This window comes from Macrobrachium rosenbergii, chromosome 37, assembly GCF_040412425.1.
Source record: "Macrobrachium rosenbergii isolate ZJJX-2024 chromosome 37, ASM4041242v1, whole genome shotgun sequence".
NCBI classification, from domain to species: Eukaryota; Metazoa; Arthropoda; class Malacostraca; order Decapoda; family Palaemonidae; genus Macrobrachium; species Macrobrachium rosenbergii.
In genome coordinates this window covers 35,009,037-35,031,536 of record NC_089777.1, presented here as the reverse complement: position 1 = coordinate 35,031,536, position 22,500 = coordinate 35,009,037, and the positions used below count along the sequence as shown (strand labels likewise).

Here is a 22,500-nt window from a genome sequence, read left to right as displayed (position 1 = left end):
TGTCGACCTAACCGCCCAGTTCTCGCTGCTGGGAGAAAGGGAGCTGGGGATTTGGTACAATACATGTACACATTCGTTACCGGGGTCTAAGCGATGTCAGGCAGGGCAGCCAATCGAGGCTACGGCCTACCCCACCGCCAAATCAAAGTCCTTCAAAAGAAGGCATCGTGCTTACCCCATATAAAAATGGGAAAAAGCACGTTAAAACGAAGGAAAAAAAAAATATATATGTATATATATATATATATATATATATATATATATATATATATATATATATATATATATATATATATATATATATATATATATATATATATATATATATATATATATAGGGTGTTTCAAATTAGAGCCCCCCCCTCTACAGCATAAATTAAAATTGATATGGACAAAAACAAAAGTAATTCAGAACAGGTATTTATTTAAGTTTCTCTCTGAGTATTTAATATTTTGTGTGGCCTCCATCTGCCTGTACCACAGCCTGCATTCTTGAGGTGTATGATTTCAGCAAATTGCAAAAAAGCTGAGACTCAAACTCCATTTCCCTGAGCACTTCGGTCACCTCTCTTCGCAGGTCGTCGAGGCTTGGTATACCATCATAGTTCATTGTGCGCGCTTCAACACGACCCTTTAAGATACTACCAATGTTTTCACACACATAAAGGTCAGGGAAGCTACCTGGAAATTCACTTGACGAGAAGAAATCGATACCACTGTTTCGAAGCAGCTCCTGTGTCTGAAGAGCCTTGAAACATGGTGCCTCATCATGCAAAAATGTGACTTCCTCAACAGATAACACATTTTCAGGATCTTTGAGGAAAGGAAATACTCCACCAGTAAGCACAGTTTATCTGAAGTATTCGCCATTCCATGACTGTCCTTTTTCTTTGATGATCCACATTAACCATTTGGCTGTGAAACAGAGAAAAATTCCCAAACATTTAGGAAATTTCACAATTTGGCGATAGCGCACGTCATCGCTGATATCATCCAACTTTGCAGCCCAAATGATGTCATTTTTATGATTTGGCTTCCTGACTGTGTAAATGAAGAATTCATCTGATGCGGCAACATGGAGAAAGTCAGCTTCATCCCAATCTTTAAGAAATGAACCACAAAACCATGCACCGTCTTCTCTCTGTTGCTGAGTGATGTTGGGCTTGCTGATAACATGAAATGGCTAGATACCAGATTTTTTCAACTCACAATATACAGCACTATAACTTCTCTTCTTTCCTGTTTTTGTTTCTAGTTCAAGCGCCAATCTACGTAAAGACTTTCTTGGTCTACCCACTGCCTCAGCTATGATGTCTTTTGACTCCTGAGAAAGGACTTCAGGCCTTCCAAGATTCTCACTCTTTTCTCGATGACAGTCATATGGATTGTTGTTCCAGTTTCTTTTAACAAAGAGTCATCTCTTTTAATGTATTTAGCTATCTAGGAACATGAAATGAAGGATGCGCCAGCATCCCTGGCCTCTCTGAAGGTTATAGCCCGGATTCGGTCAATCCATCTGATTTCCTCCGAGTCATTAGCCATGGCTGTATCTACTGTAACTCTGTGACTCAGTCTGAAAATACAAGAAATGTAAAATGAAAAATAGCTTAATAGAAACTTAAAATAATGTACCCAAATTGGAGATAGGCTATAGCAGAAAACTTCATAACTTTCCATTTGTTCTGTTGAGGGGGGGCTCTAATTTCAAAACACCCAGTATGTATATATGATTTTTCGGCAGTTTTTTTTCTTTCAACTTTTGTTGTAGTCGATAGCCTTTGTGGCATTAACGTCTTTGATACAGACTTTTTCATATTTTCTCACTTCTGCTTTCGGCCTTTCTTCAAGAATTTGGATAAGAACACACAGTCAGGGTGTGGTTTCCATTTATTTCACTTCCTATGGTCCGTTATGCCTGTGTCACAGGCTTTGTCCAGCAAGTTGGTAACTGAGGTACAACATCATCCTCCATTCTATTTATAGCTCGTAGAGGACTGCAGTTTGGGTTTGGGGGTTGCTATTACTTTTTATTTATAATGCTTAGTTTCCTAGGGAGGTTACTAGCTATTTATATTTACATATTAAATAGTTTAACTACATTATAGCATTAGTTTTACATTTTCTATTTCTTATATTACTAATAAAATTAATTTCTTTGTCTGTGGTATTTGGTCGTGGCTTGTTTTGGCAGTGACCTTGACCCTGTCTCCTTTCCCTGGGGTGGTGGGAGGGCAGGGCCCTATCTCCTTCCATCTGGACGTTTAGCGTGGGCTTGTTTGTAGTTAGTCACACAGCTTCTGTTAAGGTCATGTATTGTATTTACATTTTATTCTGGAGTTATCTATCAGTTCTTGTAACGATGATTTCTTGTCTTGTTTGTCTGTGTAGTGTTGAAAGATGGCTCCCAAGCTTCTGTGCACCAGTAATCGCTGTCTGTGTAGTTAATGTCCTACCGATGTAGCTTTCACTGGAACGTCTGCATTCCTCCTCTGGGCAAATAAGTTCACATGCTACATTGGTAGTTATCTACTCCAGTGGAGGTCCATAGGTATTGTTTTTCATTACAAAGGATGCCAGTGGGTTGGGCTTGCAATATCCCCATGTGTTTGTCGGTGTAGAGAGCTCGCGGCTTAGCTCCCTTCTTAATTATTTTCTTGTTGATGTTGCTGCTGTTGTATTCGGTGTTAAAATTTGTCCAGTAGTATATTATTACTGTTGTCCTGTCTCCTGTTATGTTGTTCTGTTTTGTTGTTTTATTGTAGAAACGTTCAAGAAACTTTCGTATTTCTGATTGCATCATTTTGGCTTCAAATCCATTGTTTGTGAGCAACTGTCATATTCTGTCCAATATGCCTCGGGGCACTCACCTCTCCCATTAATGCAACGCCCGAACGTTAGTCGCCTTTGTGTATACCGTTGTGTCATATTTTTTTGTCTCCGTGTTTACTAATACGTTTGAGAATGGTAGTTTTTAGTCTACAGTATGTTCAATAGTGAAATTCAGCCTCGGATTTTTCTGTAACGATGTCTTTCAGCTTCTGTACATCTTGTTTGTTGTTTATTGCGATGAAAATGTCGTCAATGTATCTTGCATAGATTTCGGGTTTTTCATGGTTAATGAGTGCTTGTGTCTTGTAAACTGGCCATGTATGGTTTGCCATAAGAACGCCTTAGGGGGGAACCCATACCTACACCATCCACTTGGCAGAATAATTCGCCTGTGTGGGAAAGGTCCAAAGAAAGGGAGGTCAACTCACGGGAGGCACAAAATTCGTAGCTACTTGCACATCCCGGATTATGACGTCACGAGATACTCACCGACCTTGTTTACCACATGTCAGGCTACTGGCTTCCCATTTTTTCCCAAACTAAGCTGGTGATTGGCAGGAAAACATTTGTACTTCCGTATTTTTACATCAATAGGTCTTGTGTCTTACTGTAGTTTCACTGCTGTCACTCAACAAAATGCCAAATATTATGATTTTGATATTGACATGGCGAAGCCGATTCTTTTTTATATGATAAAGAAAATACAAGCAGCTGGTTATCCTGTGGTGGCCATAGTCAATGATCTTAGCCCAATTAAGGTTCGGTTATGGAATACATTAGGCATAAGTATGGGTACAACCTCATTTACAAATCCAGCAGATTCTGATAGAAATATTTTCGTATTTGCCGATGCTCCACATTTTAATTTAATAAGAAATAACTTTCTACATTCAGGTTTTGTAACATCTGTCAACACTCATATAAACAGTGGATAAGTAAAGGAACTCATAATGAAAAAGCAGAAAACTAGGATCTCAGAACTACTTATATCCGAAACGACTGCCAAATCACTGCAGTATTTTGGGAGCAAGGGTTTATTTCAGGACGTTGGAGCATTCCAGATTCCTGCATTTAATTTATCCCTTACGATGAGAAAACGACCAGAAATGCTTATGGGTTGAATTTTCCAACACAAAACCAAGTATTGATAGCAATTGATCATCATCCAAGATATTTTGAAAACTTGGTCATCTCTTCCAAGTTTTTGAGCAAATTGCTTGAGATGGTAAAGACAAAATTTATTTTCAGGCTGAATCAGGACAGTCTAGAACATTTCTTTGCTTGTCTGCGGCAAATGGGAGTATGTTACCAGCACTCATCATCTGTGTCACTTAAGCATCCAGTTAGATCACATCTTCTAGGGGAAAAATAGTTCCCTCATGGGATCAAATTACAATACTGATGGCAGTTGTGAAGGCAATAACATATCATCTGGTTATTTTTCTTATCTCCCTGCTGATGATGATAATGAATCTCTTCAAATGGAATTAAGTCTATCAGCAATGTTATTTTGCTTACAAGATAACTGGGATTCTGTTGGGGAGGAAAATGACAGAACATCCACCACAGGCCTAAGGTCCAGTGATTTGGTAGAAGCTATTGAGGAAGAAGGTCTAGAATACTTTAGAGGCTTTGTTGTCCATAAATTTCCTGAATATGGGTTCCCTGGCACATGTCCGCCAACAGGAAAAAATACATGGATAAATGCAATAAGCAGAGAAGAGGAAAAGCTAAAATAAAACATCAAAGGCATTTTAGGAACAGTTAAAAACTATGGAAAACATGTTCAAATGTTATCATGGAGAAGGACTAAAACCGGTAGAGGCGCTATCAAAAAGCTCTCTACCTACATTGGGCACTTGATGCTACAACTTATTTTGTTCGTTGCCGCACGTTTTTCGGGCTACGAATTTTGAACAGAGAAATTACCTCCTCTTGGAAAATGACAAACAAGCTGCAAAAACTGTAAATTTAAATGTAAATTCAAACCACGTGGGAGTGAATGAAATGTAAATATAGTTTATTAAGTATGCAATGTGTGTAGTTGAAATATTTTGTGTGTAGTTGTGAACAATGTCTGCAGTCATATAACAATGTCTGCAGTCATATATATATATATATATATATATATATATATATATATATATATATATATATATATATATATATATATATATATATATATATATATATATATATATATATATATATATATATATATATATATTTTTTATATATATATATATATATATATATATATATATATATATATATATATATACTATATATATATATATATATATATATATATATATATATATATATATATATATATATATATATATATATATATATATATATATATATATATATATATATATATATATATATATATATATATGAATGCAGACATGTATATGCTTATTATGTTTGTGGTTTAGTTGTATATACATTGATAGGGATTTTAATGTCTCATTTGAGTATTTGTAAGTAACAAATGTATACATTTCTATGGCATCTCGTATTAATGTAACAATGAACACATTTCATCATATTGTATGAATTTTCTTATTAATCAATTGACTACATAAGTTATATCCGCCTTTTCTTTGACAGCTTCCCTATAACCCATACTATATTTCACAGAAAGTTTTATCCTCTCAATCACAAAACTCACTAACAGTTATGGTAGCACCATTTATGTATATGCCTCCTAATTGCAGTTGCATTTTTGTCTGAAAAATATGAAGTTTTTCTCAGGAAAGGCTACCTGCTGAACACGTTCGGTTCTGACGTCACAAATGATTTCACTCTCTGGCTCACCCCCAATTTACCTGCATGTGAGTTGACCTCAATTTTCACCGGACCTTGTTTGTGGAAGTAAAATGGTGCTTCTTTGTGCATTCTTCGAGCATGCTCCTAATGGCCTTTTCTTGGATTTGGGATGGGGTTGCTTGTGAACGGTAGCCTACATGTGGCTGAGGATTAATTTTATGGTGATGTCTGTTGGCACGTTATAGTACAGCTCTCGACGTTCATTGATGAGATTTCTTTGGTTGGGTTTTTAGTTTTCAAGATGTCTATGAGTTACGTTGCTGATTTCAGTGTGAGTGTGTGTGTGTGTGTGTGTGTGTGTGTGTGTGTGTGTGTGTGTGTGTGTTTCATATTTACGTATGGGCTGATTAAGTCGCTCAGAGTCTTGGATACTTTGTAGGTGAGGGATGTGATCTGGGATATGATCAGTCTGAGTGGGTTTCCGTTTTCACGAGTTTTAACTGTGCCAAAACAATATCCAGGGCTGAAGTTTCCCATGATGTTCAGAAACAAAAAATATATATATATATATATATATATATATATATATATATATATATATATATATATATAAAATATAAAATGTATCTGTGTATACTACTATATATAAATACAAAAACAGAAAAATACATATAACTTGAGAGAGAGAGAGAGAGAGAGAGAGAGAGAGAGAGAGAGAGAGAGAGAGAGAGAGAGAGAGATCAATTTAATCAAGAAAAGCACTAACAGCGGGGTTCAGCTTGTTAACAACAATGTCTGAATTAATTTACCCCTGAAGAACAGACTTGGAGCGTGACGAAGTCAAGGTTGTTTTTTAACTTTTCTCTTAGCGACCATTTATTCATTTTCTTTGTGTCTCTTTGCTGTCTGAGAATATCGACAAGAGCTAAACTCAAAGAGGAACACTTCTTCCGTGTCCCAAATCATTATCGTTACTTTTCTTCTTTTTGTCTCGTTTTCGGTGCAGAATTCATCAAGCAATACAATGAACTTTAAGAAAGTGGTAAATTTTATTTGTGATGCATCTACGACCGAGATGACTGAGTATTGGAGGGAAATGAAAATAAAGAGATAAACAAATACCAATCCCCTAAACTCCAACCCCGCCCGTTTCCGGGCACCCAGAAAGGTCAGGTATGGGGTCCAGACTGCACCCACACCTGACAGGTCTGACATGGTAGCAGCATCTGACTCTGACGCACCTGTGTTATCTCAGTGCTCTTAAGACACAGCATTGTCAGACAACGATTCTACGAAAATACGGAATGGAAAGGCGGGGGAAAGGTGAGCGAGAAATGGGGTTGTCCAAGAAGCACTGACCATTCCTTTCTATCAAAACAGACGGTGGTCTTTATACAATGCATTGTTTCTCAGGTGTGGAATGGAACAGAATATAAAATTTAGGACAAAGGCCAAGCACTGGGACCTATGAGACCATTCAGCGCTAAAAGGAAAACAGAGTAAAATGCTTTAAAAGGTGTAACAGGAGGAAAACATCGCAGTTGCACTGTGAAACGATTCTTAAGAGAGAATGGAAAGTGAGAAGGAAGAGAATATGAATGGCGGTACAGTAAATGGAACGAAAGGGGGTGCAGCTAGGGACCATAAGGACGCTGCAAAGAACCTGAAGCAATGCCTTATGAGCTCAGCTGTGGGAACCGCAATATACACAGTAACACTACATGAATTTCAATTTACTTTGGGGAAAAGTATTGAGAAAATTTGAACATTATAAGACTGCAATTGTTTAATGCAATTTTTTTTATTAAAACCAGCAGGCCGCAGTGCCTGAAATAGATAAATGATTTTTCGCACCTTTAATGCGTTCATACTAAATAATCCCTGAAATTTGTAGTTTGTGTTTGTTGCATTCAGAATGAATGAGTGCTTCATGAACAAATATAGAGATAAGCCCATGTTATTAAATTTTAGCTATGCCTTTTTCCATCCATAATGACTCAGCTTTGCCCTGTCGCTCATACTCCTCCATTTTGCACCTAGCAGGATCCCTGGACAATGTGAAATTACGATTTATTGCTTACTCATTTTGACATCAGTATCCCCACGGGACCGTAAAGAGATGTCACTTATAAATTTCATCTCTTGTGTTACGATTTACAGAAATCAAACTTTAATTTTCCAAATTGTGAAAATGTTATTCCTAGTCATGGAAAACGGAGAGAAAAACAAGTTTTACTTAGCTTTCAAACGGACGAAGTACTGGCACCTACTGAGAAGCTATTTTTAAAATCTGGCTGCCTAGCAACTTCCAAGCAGAAACAATGGATTGCGGGAAGCGGAACTTAATGAATTGCCAACTAGAATTTTAGGTTACGACTGCATATTTGAAAGCTATTTTAAAATGAACTTTAAAGTACTTAAAAGTTTACAAGATAAAAATATATCTCTCCACTGATAATTGAATATTGCACAACGAGGCAAGAAAAATCACCAAAATGGCAACTGTTACGAATGAGAGCCTCCCAGTCTTCTTGGGCGATTTTAAATGCCGACTCGTTGAGGTTCAAGTTTCAGACGGACAGCAATAACACCTGGGACCATCTTGATTGCACACATCACTATATTTCACGTCCAGGCACAATTCATTGGATTAACCTGTTGCCTAACACATCGTAGACTTGTAGAAATTTTAGCGCATTGCTGAAATGATATTCAAGTATTAACTGTTTTTGATGGCCTGACACTGTTTAAAACATAATTTTTTGAAACAGAAAATTTATTTTCCGCGCTCAGGGGTGAAGAGGCTCTACATAGAAAAACAATGCCTGTTGATGCTTCGCAGAACGCTCAGGTCAAAGGTCGTGTGTCCACACAGGTAAGCAACACTGGTTCTTGTCAGTATTTGTGTATAACTTTTAAGTGGCTGGGGTAGACATGCTTCATCCACAATTATTATTATTATTATTATTATTATTATTATTATTATTATTATTATTATTATTATTATTATTATCTAGATCTGGCGATATCAGACAGACATTTCTCGTAACAGAAACAAGCAACTGAGTACTTAAAATAAACTGCATTACTTTTACTATTAGCATTTTCAAAACTCTACTCATGTATACAAGCGCAAGATATACATACACATATATTTATACTTTATTTCTTGAGGTATTATTCATTCATCTTTGGCAGATGTTTCCCTCTCTCTCTCTCTCTCTCTCTCTCTCTCTCTCTCTCTCTCTCTCTCTCTCTCTCTCTCTCTCTCTCTCTCTATGACATTGGCAGTGCTAATGAAGTAGACAATTTCAGAACCTGTTTAAAATCCGTGAAATGATAGTAAATGGAAGCCTGGATTTTACGACATACCCAAACCCCAACTAGTCCCGAGGACCGACAACACACCATCATCATTCACCCACAAAAAAGTATGAAACAGCTTTCAAACAAGAGAGAGACATTAAAAAGAATCATTGCCACTTCCTTACAAAGGAAACAAACATACCTATTATATATAGTGAATGAGCTTACGTGATCAAGTGGGATCAAGGAATCCTACATTGGTCACGCCACCACAACTGCGGAGACGTGTACAAAATCATGGAATCTAAGATGCAATATTCCAATATTTCACTAAAAATCGCAACCAGCGACCTGGAATTAAACAGCCCGAATGAAGGGCTGAAGTCATCCATATTGAGGCGAGGTTTAATTTGTTCCTTTTAGCATAAGCCATTTCATTTGCCGTACAAAAACTACACATTAATGTAAAACCTGGTTGATAGAATTTTGCCTTTCACAAAGAATTTTGTTTAGTTTCAACGAACAATAGCTCAGAGAGAGAGAGCCAAGAGTTTCAAATTACCTATTCGTCCTTTTTTTTTTTTAAATAGTAATAAAATTTAAAAATGTTACAAATAATTGGTATTTTTCCTAAGATACAAACTAGCTTTCATAAATGGAGTTTCTCACACAAGGCGCACTGCATCGGTCACCGACTAAGTAGAGAAACAACAGAGCCTATATAATATATGAGCCGCTTCACTTCCAGGATTCCCATTGGATTATAACAGGACACCATGTTTGTTTATATTTATTAAGTATATAATTCGTATTCAGTGAACCCGCAGTTTGGGGTAAGTGTTCGTATATTCAGCGGTCTTTGGTGGCGTGATCATTACATTGGGAGTGAAGTCAGCAACTGAGCGGCCGATGGCTCGGAAATGTTCACGGGGCACTTGGATGGGGATCACACGTCCACTGCGGATTTTTTCATTGCTGGATGTTGTGGGCGTGACATGGGAGCGTGCGTGAATTCGTGTGTGTTCCGATATGCTTCATGCAATGAATATTGTAATAGATTGTTCATTCTCTCTTTAGAAGCAACAGTACCTGGACGTGCGTGTATTGGGAACACGTTGGGAATTGGAATTCCCTCTGCGGAATTTAAGTGCAAAACTTCGAACTTACTACCCTAACAAGTGTTACTGTTATTATTTTTAGTGATTGTTACCTTTTGACTATTATTTTACACTTTGTCTCATATGTATTTATAAACTGGTGGTTTAGTAGTGCTGGTTCCGTTTTTTTTTTTCAGAAATGTTTCATTGGTCCCATGATTGTTTTGAGGAAGTTATGCTCCTGGTTAAATGAGGATTTAAAATGGCCGGTGGGGAAAGTGGGTGTATTATCGGAACAGTGACCTAAGACTGCAAGAATTCTGTGTCACAGACTTGGATAAATAATATGACTTAATTAATGGTGATGGGGAAAAGGGATGTTGACTTTACTTTTCTGTTTGATTCCCATGTTTGTTTGATTTCCCATTATCTATTTTCTTTATTTCAATTTCCATTTTTTGAAGCTTGGGTTTAATTACCAGCGCCATGTTAAATTTTCAGAATAAATTCTATTTTTGGCAATCCAGGATTTGACTTAGATTCTTAGTTAGGGATGAGAGAGAGAGAGAGAGAGAGAGAGAGAGAGAGAGAGAGAGAGAGAGAGAGAGAGAGAGAGAGAGAGAGAGAGAGAGAGAGGAAAAATGCTTCGCTTGGCTTGGAGAACTTGGCCAACGCTACCAATGTTTTCTTTGTGTCCTCTTCGAGGTAAGTTGAAATATACTGTGCCCTCTTGAAGGGCTTAATACATTTAAGGCAAGCTGCACAGCGGGCAGAACTATTAGCTCAGAGCAAAGCCAATATATACTGGCTCTGCTTAGAGCACTGTAGACAGCAGGTCCCTCTGCAGGCACTGAAGAAGGGGCAATGGTGACTCAGGAGGTGTTGCTGAAGAAAGGGGCCCTGGAGAAGGGGGAATCACAGGCGGTACAGGGGAAAGACAGTGTTGTTTCCCTGGAAGAGGTATTGCCCTTCTTACATATTCTCTTCTCATATAAAGCCACTGAGGTGTCTACCATCCCACACACACTCGTCACACATAGCTACCCTTGGGCACTCTCTGCCCCAGCATGAAATACAAAGTGACTATCAATCTACTGCTATCAAGGACAAATTTACTGCACAGCTTACCCTTACTGACAATGCCTAAATTCTGGTTTATTTTCCTCCATGGTAGCCTTGCACCAAATGTGGGGCACGCACAAGCACTTCACAGACAAAGGAGGTTGACCAAGTGGCTCACAACACCACAAACAGAGAGAGCACACTATGACGACTTCAGCCCACAATCTGGCTAATTTACATAAGTTCAGCAATCACTTGGCTACTGTAGGGGCACCAGCACAAAAGGGCTATGGTCTGCAGCAGAAAACACAAGAATATAATGCAAACATGCCCACAGAGGGAGATCTCAGCACCAAACAGGAGAACACGCAGCGACAACATGGTGCAAAAGCAGCTGATAACACAGTGGACAGGCTAGGCTGACTCGAGGTGCGTGGCTACATACCTATCTGATGGGATTTTGCTTTCTTAGTCAATGACGGACAAGAACTCAGGACTTATACCTCACCTGCTAGCCATGTGGGTTAAGCGTCCACTGTAGTCCTGAGTTCTTGTCCATCACTGGTTCGAGCCCACGGGACGACGAACTTATTATCAACTAAAAATTCCCCTTCGGTAACATATATGAAAATATATTATTTCCGAGGTAGAGCGAATTGGATATTAAAGGACGTTTGTAGCTTACTGACTGTATATGAATCACGGTGATGTGATAAAAAGTCATAATATGGCTGCGTGCGACAAACGCACTACACGGTTAACATGGCAGAGGTGGGTGGTTATCGTCTCTAAATACAAACACCTGAGTTCGACGGGAGATGTGTATATGGGAGCCGATATCCACTTATACCTCACTTGCTAGCCGTGTGGGTTAAGCATCCACTGTAGTCCTGAGTTCTTGTCCGTCGCTGGTTTGAGCCCACGGGACAACGAACTTATTATCAACTAAAAAATTCCCATTTGGTAACATATATGAAAATATATTATTTCCGAGGTAGAGCGAATTGGATATTAAAGGACGTTTGTAGCTTACTGACTGTATATGAATCACGGTGATGTGATAAAAAGTCATAATATGGCTGCGTGCGACAAACGCACTACACAGTTAACATGGCAGAGGTGGGTGGATATCGTCTCTAAATACAAACACCTGAGTTCGACGGGAGATTTGTATATGGGAGCCGATATCCACTTATACCTCACTTGCTAGCCGTGTGGGTTAAGCGTCCACTGTAGTCCTGAGTTCTTGTCCGTTGCTGGTTTGAGCCCACGGGACGAACGAACTTATTATCAACTAAAAATTCCCCTTTGATAACATATATAGAAAATATATTTTTTCTGAGGTAGAGTGAATTGGATATTAAAGGACGTTTGTAGCTTACTGATTGTATATGAATCACGGTGATGTGATAAAAAGTCATAATATGGCTGCGTGTGACAAACGCACTACACGGTTAACATGGCAGAGGTGGGTGTATATCGTCTTTAAATACAAACACCTGAGTTCGACGGGAGATTTGTATATGGGAGCCGATATCCACTTATACCTCACTTGCTAGCCGTGTGGGTTAAGTGTCCATTGTATTCCTGAGTTCTTGTCCGTCGCTGGTTCGAGCCCACAGGACAATGAACTTATTATCAACTAAAAAATTCCCCTTCGGTAACATATATGAACATATATTATTTCCGAGGTAGAGCGAATTGGATATTAAAGGACGTTTGTAGCTTACTGATTATATATATATATATATATATATATATATATATATATATATATATATATATATATATATATACATGTGTGTATATATAAGTATGTGGGTGCATTTGCCTAAGTACTAATTCCACATAAATGTGTTTGAATAACCATTACACATTCATAGACCTCCAGCTACCATCTTCTAAAATCAAGAATCAAAACGTTTGTATTACCTTACAGGGCTTGGCGTGTTTTGCAGCAGCTTTGGGCACCCTCTCTGCAGCATCAGTGAATGGATGGACAGCATTAACTATACCATCTATTGAAGCAGACCCTGATCTTGTAGTTGGTACAGCAGAAGTGGCCTGGATTGGTGAGCTGTTATAAAGAAAACCCATTTTCTTTGCTTACAATTACTTACACACATGAACAAGAAGAGTAAAGACATGAATTAAAAAAAATAAACTGCTATGGTAGCTTAACCTAGGCTTGAATGGCAGAAATTACAATTAAAAATATGATAAAGGATAAAAGATATTTATCTAACTCTCAAAAACACTGCTGTAGCTGACAATTAAGCTGGCCTCCTTATACCAACATTGGCTCTCCTCTGGGAATAATACAAATTTCATTTAGGCTGACCAACTGGTCATTGGAACTTAACCATTCCGGTAATCTAGTTGTGGATTTTTAGCATAAATTTGCAACATTGCAACACACAAAAGAGCCGTGTCTTTTGGTAAGAACCATAATACTTCTTTTATATGTTTTTTACATTCACTTTCTAAAGAATTGCTGACACATACCACTAGTACAGTAAGTGTTTCTTCAGTAAAAGACAAACATTAGAAAATTATGAAAATGCAAATCCAATCATAACCTACATAAGATAATGTTTAAACAGTGGATAAATATTTGTTGGGTTATCAAATATGAAAAATGTTAAAGTACCCTATAGGTACTTTAACATTTTTCATATCGTGCTCAAATGTCAGTTCCCTGAGCCATACAGAGAGTGAACATGAATCCGCTGACCATGAAACACCGAAGCAGTTGAACAAGGAATTAATGGAAGAGCCAACAGATGTTGCACCTTAAGGGCATATGGGAACAGGAAGTAGGAGTGGGAAGCAGCTATTTTTCTTGAGAGCAGAGTAAAGTCTCCATATTCTAATTTCGTTAAGGAAGTGATCGCAAAGTTTTTGTTGTTGACGATACTGGGTTTGAGTGTAAAATGTGCAGTTAGGGAAATATGCAAAATAAATATGAGAATGAAAATGCTTAGGAAGGCAGTATTCATGAATTAGTATTTCCTATAGATCATTTCATCTTATCTACAGACATGAATGTCCACAAGATAGATACAAAACATTTCAGCAGCAGTGTTTGCGGAGGCCAACAAAACTGCCAAACAATACATACTAAAAAATCATTCGCTAGTTACGTCTATTAGCCTACCACTTATCCAGAAACATTCTCTCTCCTATCATTTTTTTCTTTATCTCTGCGTTATTAATATTTTTCTCTGCTTCTCTCTTGCCATCTTTCTACTGAATATGAATTTATTACATTGGTGAAAGTATCTGAATCTTTCATTTTGTGTTAATATTTCTAAAAAACTACATATAGCCATTGTGAGGGCTAGAGAAAGATAGCTAGCCTCTGAAGCTTTATTAGTCCATAAAGAGTTCAGGACAATATTGGTTACAAGTGATCCTTACCAGCGGGCAGCTGTAACTAACTCTCCCCTTCCTGTGCACTGCCAGGCACACACCCCCCTCCATTTTCCAACATATCTTACGGTTATGAATACGGCTAGCCCATACATGCCCCCACAAGATGGACAAATATATATAGGGCGACAAATATTTTTCTATCTTCAAAATACAATAGCACAAGCACCCTGTTCTTTTGCGGGAGCTGTCCTAGCTAACCATGAACGCCAAAATAAAAAATAGAGAAAAAGACAAAATAACATACACAATTAATACAACACTCCCAGAATTGCTAAAAATACGACAGATTACAGAGTTCAACAAAATTACATCTTATAATCGTCGTGCCACGCAGGTGGCCTCCTACATCTCTGTTGTCGAGATTCGGGAAAAGACTCTGGTTCCCGAGAATCCCGATCAAGGGGTACTGGCGACGCCACTGCCACTGAGGGGCGAAGGTGGCGACTGTTGCGTACTGACACCCGACCACTTCCATCCAACCATACACGGTACTGACGGTAGCCGGTTGCAATGACTTCTGTTACCACACCAGTGCGATCCCAAAATTTGGATGTGGGGTCCTGAATGCGGACATTTTGCCCCACTTGGAGGGGTTTCAGAGTCCGCGAATTTCCTTCTGTTTTCGCCGAGACTTTTTCATTCTTTTCAGCCATTTTCAGTTCTCTAGACCTAAGAGATTTCTTCCAATATTTATTTACTCGGTAATACTGGCGGGCGATGGGCACCGAGTCCCTCAGGCATCGACCAGTAGCCAACTGAGCTGGCGACACTTTTTCTCCGTGCAACGGTGTATTGTGATACTGCAAGAGGGCTCTGGCAACCTGATCCGTATCTAGACTACCCCCGGCCCTAAGTGGTCACTGATGGCGCGTTTTGCTACCTTGACACCTGCTTCTGTGCGCCCATTTGATTGGGGATATAAAGCTGATGATATCCTGGATGACACGCCCCATCTTCTTAGAAAATTCCTCATCTCCTCGCTCGACAAATTGGTTCCACCGTCGGTAGCCAGCTCCTCTGGGGCACCCCATCTGATAAAATTCCCTCTGAATTTCTTGATGAGATGTCCTGACGTGGCACCATTAGGCAGATGGGCCACCTTTACCCAACCAGTCAACCTATCAGCAAAAGCCAAGTACGTGCGTCCGTGGACCTGGAAGAGGTCAGCCACAACCTGTTGAAAGGGGTACTCTGGTGGGGGCGTCATGATCAAACGTTCTTGCTGCTGCGATGGGGTGTGTGTCTCACATACTTGACACTTTGCCCTTTGATGCTCCAAGTCACCTGTTATGCCCGGCCAATACACCGATTGACGGGCCCTTCTTAACATTGAGTCTAAACCTTGATGACCGCTGTGCATGTTAGCCGCTACCTGCTGCCGTAAACTTTCTGGGATGACCAAATGTACACACCCTTGGTCATAGGTATATGTTACCAATTCGCCTGATACTGCTAACCGTTCTCGCACACCAAAGAAAGGTTTTAAACATTCCAGCTCTTGACTCCTGCTCTGAGGCCACTCGCCATTGTAAACTCTCGTCAGTAGCAACTGGTACACCGGGTCATCTCGAGTGGCACTGACAACAGTCTCTTGATCCATTACGACTATGTCCTCCACCTCAAGCGTTGCCGCCAAGGTGGTTACCATAGCAACCATGAGGTCATCGCTGAGTTCCAAATCTTCGTCTTCTGGCTTAGTGCGGAGGGCGGGGTAGCGGGAGAGTGTGTCAGCCGCACAGTTTCTTTTTCCAGGCAAATATTTGATGCTGAAATGATACTGCAATGTCTTTTCCTTTAACCTAAATAATCTGGGATTACTAATATCCTTTAACTCCCTGTTACCAAACAGTTTCACTAAGGGATGATGGTCCGTAACCAATGTCAAATTCGGACAGCCTAACAAGAAAAGCCTGGCTTTTTTCAGACACCACACTACTGCTAGGGCCTCTCCCTCAACTGCAGCATACCCCGCTTCAGTAGAGGTGAGATGTCTGCTGCCACACAACACCAAACACCATCCCCCTTTGCAGCAGAAAGGGGTATCCACTGTAACACAGCTGCAATATTGTTGCAGTACCACAAATCCGATACCTTCCCTACACCAGTCTGTCACGGCGGCCGTCGGCCGTGATTTGTCGTAGTACCTCAGGCCTTCTTTGGCTAACTGACATATACTACTCTTTGCCTTCTCGAATTCTCGTTGCAGCTAATCATCCCAATATACTTTTTTCTTTGATGGCTTCTTAAGCAGATCCCTAAACGGAGCCATCACAGGGGCCATGGCCATGAATGGGGCCAGCTGATTCACTAATCCATGCCATGCACGAATGTCAGTTATAGACAGCTCCAACGGCATGGGGAAATCCTTGACAGCTGATAGCCTATCCGCTGTTAGTTGGTAGGCATCCCAGCCCAACTGATAGCCCACAAATTCTACTTCCCGCCTACAAAACTTGAATTTAGACGGATTGAGTGTAATCCCATGTTTCTCACACAACTCCAAAAAATCAAACACATGCCAAAACGCTTGTTCAACACTCGTGTCATACAGCAGGGTATCATCAATGCAGTTGTATTTTCTGGCAATGTTTGCTATGACGTCATCAAAACGTTTTGTGTACGCGTCCGGAGCCGAGCAATGGCCCATGGGGGTACGTAGATACTGATATCGTCCCCATGGTGTAATAAAGGTAGTCAACCTCCTACTCTCCTCGTCCAGTTCCACCTGATGAAAACCAGAATATGCGTCAGCCACTGTTTTAAAAGTGTGTGGTGGGACGTTTGAGACCATATCAAATGGGGTAGCTGTGTGATGGGTTTCTCTTAAACACACCGCATTTAGCGGCTGAAAGTCCACTGTCCTTCTAGGCTGGCCATTTTTCTTGCCAGTTACCACCATCCTAGAACACCATTCGGTGGCCTCACCAGCTGGCACTTTGCGGATGATACCTTGGCTCACGTCTTTCTCTAACTGTTTCTTCACCTCGTTCTCCCAATGCTTGGGAACAGGCAACGGTGTATGAAAGGCCACAGGCTTAGCATTTTGCACAACATGAATATGGTGTGGGGGGCCTTCCATCACAGGGAGGGGGCACTGGCTCGTATTAAAAGTGGTGGCCGAAAAACGTTGCAAGAGTCATATTCCTGCAAGCGGTTGACATTCATCTCGACCAGGGGGAAAGGTGGGTTCCTCTCGTTGGTAGGTGGGGCCAAGACCGTGGGAGTACTGCCTGACGCGCGATACTGACCCTTGGCACTGTCTCTTACCTCACGCTTCATGTCTCCATCACTATTCCTTTGGGCCAATGAGGCTACGGCTGGCGGACTGTTCGCCGGAGGACGCACCGATGCGACACTGTCGAAGTTACAAGCAATTTCACTGCTCTCACAGACACTAGACACTTTAGCATAAGGGAAATCTCTTGGCACTAAACACAGCTCTTTACATGAATCTAAAGATAAGAAAACACATGATGATGATTTAGCAAAATAAACCATCCGCTCACACTTCACAGAACCTATTTTAATGCAACACCGGGTCACCCCCCATACTGGCACTGCCTTCCCCACTATGTCCACTAACTTCACCTTCGGTTTTTGCAATTGACCATTGCTCAGCCCCAATAAACGAAGATGCTGTGTGCCAGCCACACATACTTCTGCCCCAGTATTGGCTACCGCCATTGCCTGACCCCATTTTCTACTACTAGGGATGCGAATATCTATCTTCACCTTAGGCAGGTTACTACGACCTGTACACGACACTTTAACAGTTGCCAAAGAATTTTTATCTCCCTGACTTTTCCTCTTCCCTTTCAGGCAACACCTGGCCAAATGCCCTTTACCACCACAATTAAAGCACTCAACATCTCTTGCCGGACAGGCTTGGCGCCCATGACCGTGATATCTGTTGCAACTACTACACTTAGACCTATCCTTTGATGGGCCCCTCCGCTGCTTGCCCATACCTGCAGCCACGGCATCCGCCGTGGGTGGCTCCTCTTCGTCGGACAGTTCGACTGCCGCCCCAAAAACGTTGTGTTTACCACCCAATGAGTCACGAGCTGCCGCCTCAAATGCTAAGCATTTTGTTTTCAACTCCTCCAATGACATAGACTCACCTGCTGACTGATACAACTCTCTTTTTAGCATGGGGTTATGTAGGCCAACCATTATCTTCCTAACAAGGATATACTCTGCTAAATCACTAGAACACGACGGGCACTTAAATCTGCCATCAATTGCCTGTTGGAGACACCTATTAAAGTAAACTTTAATGGATTCTTCAGCCGACTGATGGCTACTGAAGAATGTGCCCCATAACACAGCCTGGTTGGATGACGATGTCACTAGCTCCTGTATTGCATCCAGCATCGCCGAGGGCGTCATCGCAAATATTTCATCTGATGACAGTTTTGCATCCAAAGCATTCTGCAATTCAGCCTCGCACCAGAGACGTAGACGCAGGACGGCTTCTATGCCCACCCATTTGTTCAGGTGAAGCCAGCACTCTACCGACCTCCTCCAACTTCGGAATGCAGACAGGGACACATCTAACTTGCACTTCTCGGGCGCCGCTGTTGCTGGGGCCCTGCCTGACACAGAAGACTGCGGAGGTACAGACCTATTCCCTTGAAGTGCTGATAACTGACGTGTCAATGCTTCAATCGCCGCCTGTTGAGACTGCAACGCACGTGAGATCCTGCCAGCTCCTTCTGCTGGTGCAGCCGGCAAGTTTGTAGACCTTCTTGCGGGCATGGCCCTTCGCACATGCCAACTCATCTTGATTCAATCGTTGGTTCTTGATTGTCACTGCGCCATGTGAGGGCTAGAGAAAGATAGCTAACCTCTGAAGCTTTATTAGTCCATAAAGAGTTCAGGACAATATTGGTTACAAGTGATCCTTACCAGCGGGCAGCTGTAACTAACTCTCCCCTTCCTGTGCACTGCCAGGCACACTCCTCCCTCCATTGTCCAACATATCTTACGGTTACGAATACGGCTAGCCCAAACAGCCATAATTTGTAAGTGTCTAAAAACTGGCATTTGGTTGTCATCACCCATATCGCTCACCTTCACTAGGGATGTTGGCCCAATCACAGTTCTTCGTCGGACTGGTCGGTACCATTCTCAGCCAGCACTCAGCAAGGCCCGCATTCGAGTCTCCTGCTGGCCAATGAAGAATTAGAGGATTTTATTTCTGGTGATAGGAATTCATTTCTCGGTATAATTTGGTTTGGATTCCACAATAAGCTGTAAGTCCCGTTGCTAGGTAACCAATTGGTTCTTAGCCACGCAAAATAAGTCTAATCCTTCGGGCCAGCCCTAGGAGAGTGTTAATCAGCTCAGTGGTCTGGTTAAACTAAGGTATACTTAACTTTTTTTTGGCCCAATCACGCAATATAACTAAATATACCAGATCTATGAATGTTTACATATAGAGGATGTAGTAGCAGCAGTGTGGTTGCTACCTCAATAATGTAAGTGAAGTGAAAATTTTGCTCATGTGCTGCTATAAATGTTAGTTTTTTTTTTTATAAGGGGTGGCTTGCAGATTATAGAACACCACAGCAAACACTGTTGCTGAAATGTTTTGTTTCTATCTTGTAGACAGTCATGTCTGCTGATAAGATATGATAACCTATAGGAAATACTAATTCATAAATACTACCTACTAAACACTATTATTCTCAAATTTATTTCGCATATTTCCTTAACTGCACATTTTACACTCAAACCCAGTATCATCAACAAAAACTTTACGATCACTTCCCTAACGATATTAGAATATGGAGACTTTACTCTGCTCTCAAGAAAAACAGCTGCTTCCCACTCCTCCTTCCTGTTCCCATGTCCCCTTAAGGTGCGACATCTGTTGGGTCTTCCATTAATTCCTTGTTCAACTGTTTCGGTGTTTCATAGTCAGCGGATTCATGTTCACTCTCTGGATGGCTAAGGGAACAGACTTTTGTGCACAATAGTGCATTGCGCGTCTCCTATAACAGTCCGTCTTCTGTATCTTAAATTCTTTAAGATTCAACTCAAAACCACTTACTTTCAACAAGTATTGTTGCGAATATAATGCCGAATAAATTGATACTCTTCTGCAGAACTAAGCTGTTACTGTCAAAACTAATAACCATGAGCCAGGAAAGCATATTCGTCTGAAAACTGCCAAAATATTCCCTCTAAAAAGAAAATTTCTGAATAACTTCTCATATCCTTAAGAGCTCTAAAATGCATAAAACGCAGGAAGTCACCTTTCTATCCCTCACCAGGTAGCATCATTTCATTAGCCTGCGTGGCAGGCAGTATCTTTGCTGGGAGACTAATGGATTGGCTTGGACGGAGGACTTTGCTCATGGTTACGGCTCCTATTGTGTCAGCAGGATGGTTAACCATTACTTTTGCCCCAAATGCAAAAATTATATTGCTTGGCAGATTTATCTGTGGTGCTGCAACTGCTTTTATATATTCTACAGGACCAGTAAGTACATCATTCAAACACAGGCGGTATATCTAACTTTTAACTTTAAAAATCGACCCATCTTCTATAAAAAGTAGTGAGCATGTGAAATAAAATCTTACCAACTAAAACCTTTTGGCCCCATTTGAAAATTTTTTGAGAGTTAAATAACAAGTCAATTTATTCGTTAAATGATTTCACAAAGAATAGCATATGTATGCCAATTCCTAAAAAATATTTCAACTCTTCACAGATGATTCATCATAAACTAAAAATTCTTTCTTTAGGTGTACTGGAGTGAAGTAACTGAAGCTCGTCTGCGAGGAACTTTGGCACTTCTCTCATCAATATTCATTTCAATAGGCATAGTTGTGTCTTATTTAGCTGGGGCATTTTTCTCATGGCGTATTTCCTGCTACATTTGCTTAGCTCCCACAATTTTGATGCTTGCTGTATTGTGGGTGGTACCTGAATCTCCTTACTGGTATCTCTTAAAGGGAAGAGAAGAAGATTGCAAGGCTTCTATCAGGTGGCTACGAGGGACAGACTACGACTCTGCGGCAGATATTGCCGAAATGAAGGTCAAACTCAATTCTGTGGGCAAAAAGGTCGAGTATCGAGAGCTGTGGAGACCACGCACGAGAAAGCCACTCTTAATCACCCTATTCCTGGGTACCTTGCAACAAATATGTGGTGGTACTATCCTCATCGTGTTTGCTGGGACAATCTTCATTTCTGCTGGTGTGGAAGATCACCGCATGGCCACTATCATCACCGGTTTGGTTCAAGTCGTCTTTACAACTGTGTGTGCCCTTACAGCTGATCGCCTCGGGCGTCGCCCTCTCATTGTTTGTTCAGCATTCATCACAAGCATAGCAACAGTATTCCTCGGCCTTTGTTACTTCGTAAATGACGTTTTGGAAATCAACTGGCCACCTTGGGCACCTATTGTCTCTATGCTGGTTGCTGTTTCTGGCTACTGCCTTGGATGTTTAACCTTACCTTGGCTTCTGTCAGCTGAACTTTTCAACACAACGATGAGATCAACTATGAGTGCAGTTAACTTACTCTTTGGCCGGTTATTATCTTTTGCAGTCTTACAGGTAGGATTGTTGTATTCTTTCTGCATTTCGTATCTCTGTTTTTTCTTGATATTTGATTTTTTTCTGAACTGGGCCCTTCAACATTAATGAAATGATTCAAAATTGAGAGAGTGTTTCCATACTAGTCTGATTTCTAGTAAGTAAACCATTTCCATATAATTTCTGTCATATATTCCATTAGCATTTCTTTCATATACATTCTATATCTGATCATGGTCAATTTTAGAACCATTATCTACATTATTTTGAAGCAAATTTTAAAAACCGGTAAATGCTACTTCTCCCGTTCATGAAGTGGCGTCAGAAGTCAGGAAGTGCCTTTCAGACCGCACCTATTTAGAAGCCTTCTATAACTCATCACAATTTCCTTTTACATACTAAGTGTTGATATGGTTTAAATAACTCCACTGATTTCTTTTAGACTTTA

General features: G+C 40.4%; 2 protein-coding genes across 4 annotated transcripts in view; one reads left to right on the top strand and one right to left on the bottom strand.

Moving 5' to 3' along the window:
- Nucleotides 1-22,500, bottom strand: part of LOC136825485 (uncharacterized) — a 246,438-nt gene that overhangs the window by 168,192 nt on the left and 55,746 nt on the right. For all 3 annotated transcript variants that reach the window (XR_010849355.1, XM_067082019.1, XM_067082018.1), the window contains one exon: nucleotides 13,002-13,146. Coding sequence is in view for 1 of the 3 variants with exons in the window: in XM_067082018.1 (XP_066938119.1) it covers nucleotides 13,075-13,146 (72 nt within the window). In the remaining 2 variants the exon portion in view is untranslated. The remainder of the gene's footprint in view (nucleotides 1-13,001; nucleotides 13,147-22,500) is intronic.
- LOC136825089 (facilitated trehalose transporter Tret1-like) overlaps nucleotides 21,414-22,500 on the top strand; it is a 1,839-nt gene continuing 752 nt past the window's right edge. Inside the window, exon 1 of the mRNA XM_067081133.1 lies at nucleotides 21,414-22,073. Coding sequence (XP_066937234.1) covers nucleotides 21,414-22,073 — 660 coding nt within the window. The remainder of the gene's footprint in view (nucleotides 22,074-22,500) is intronic.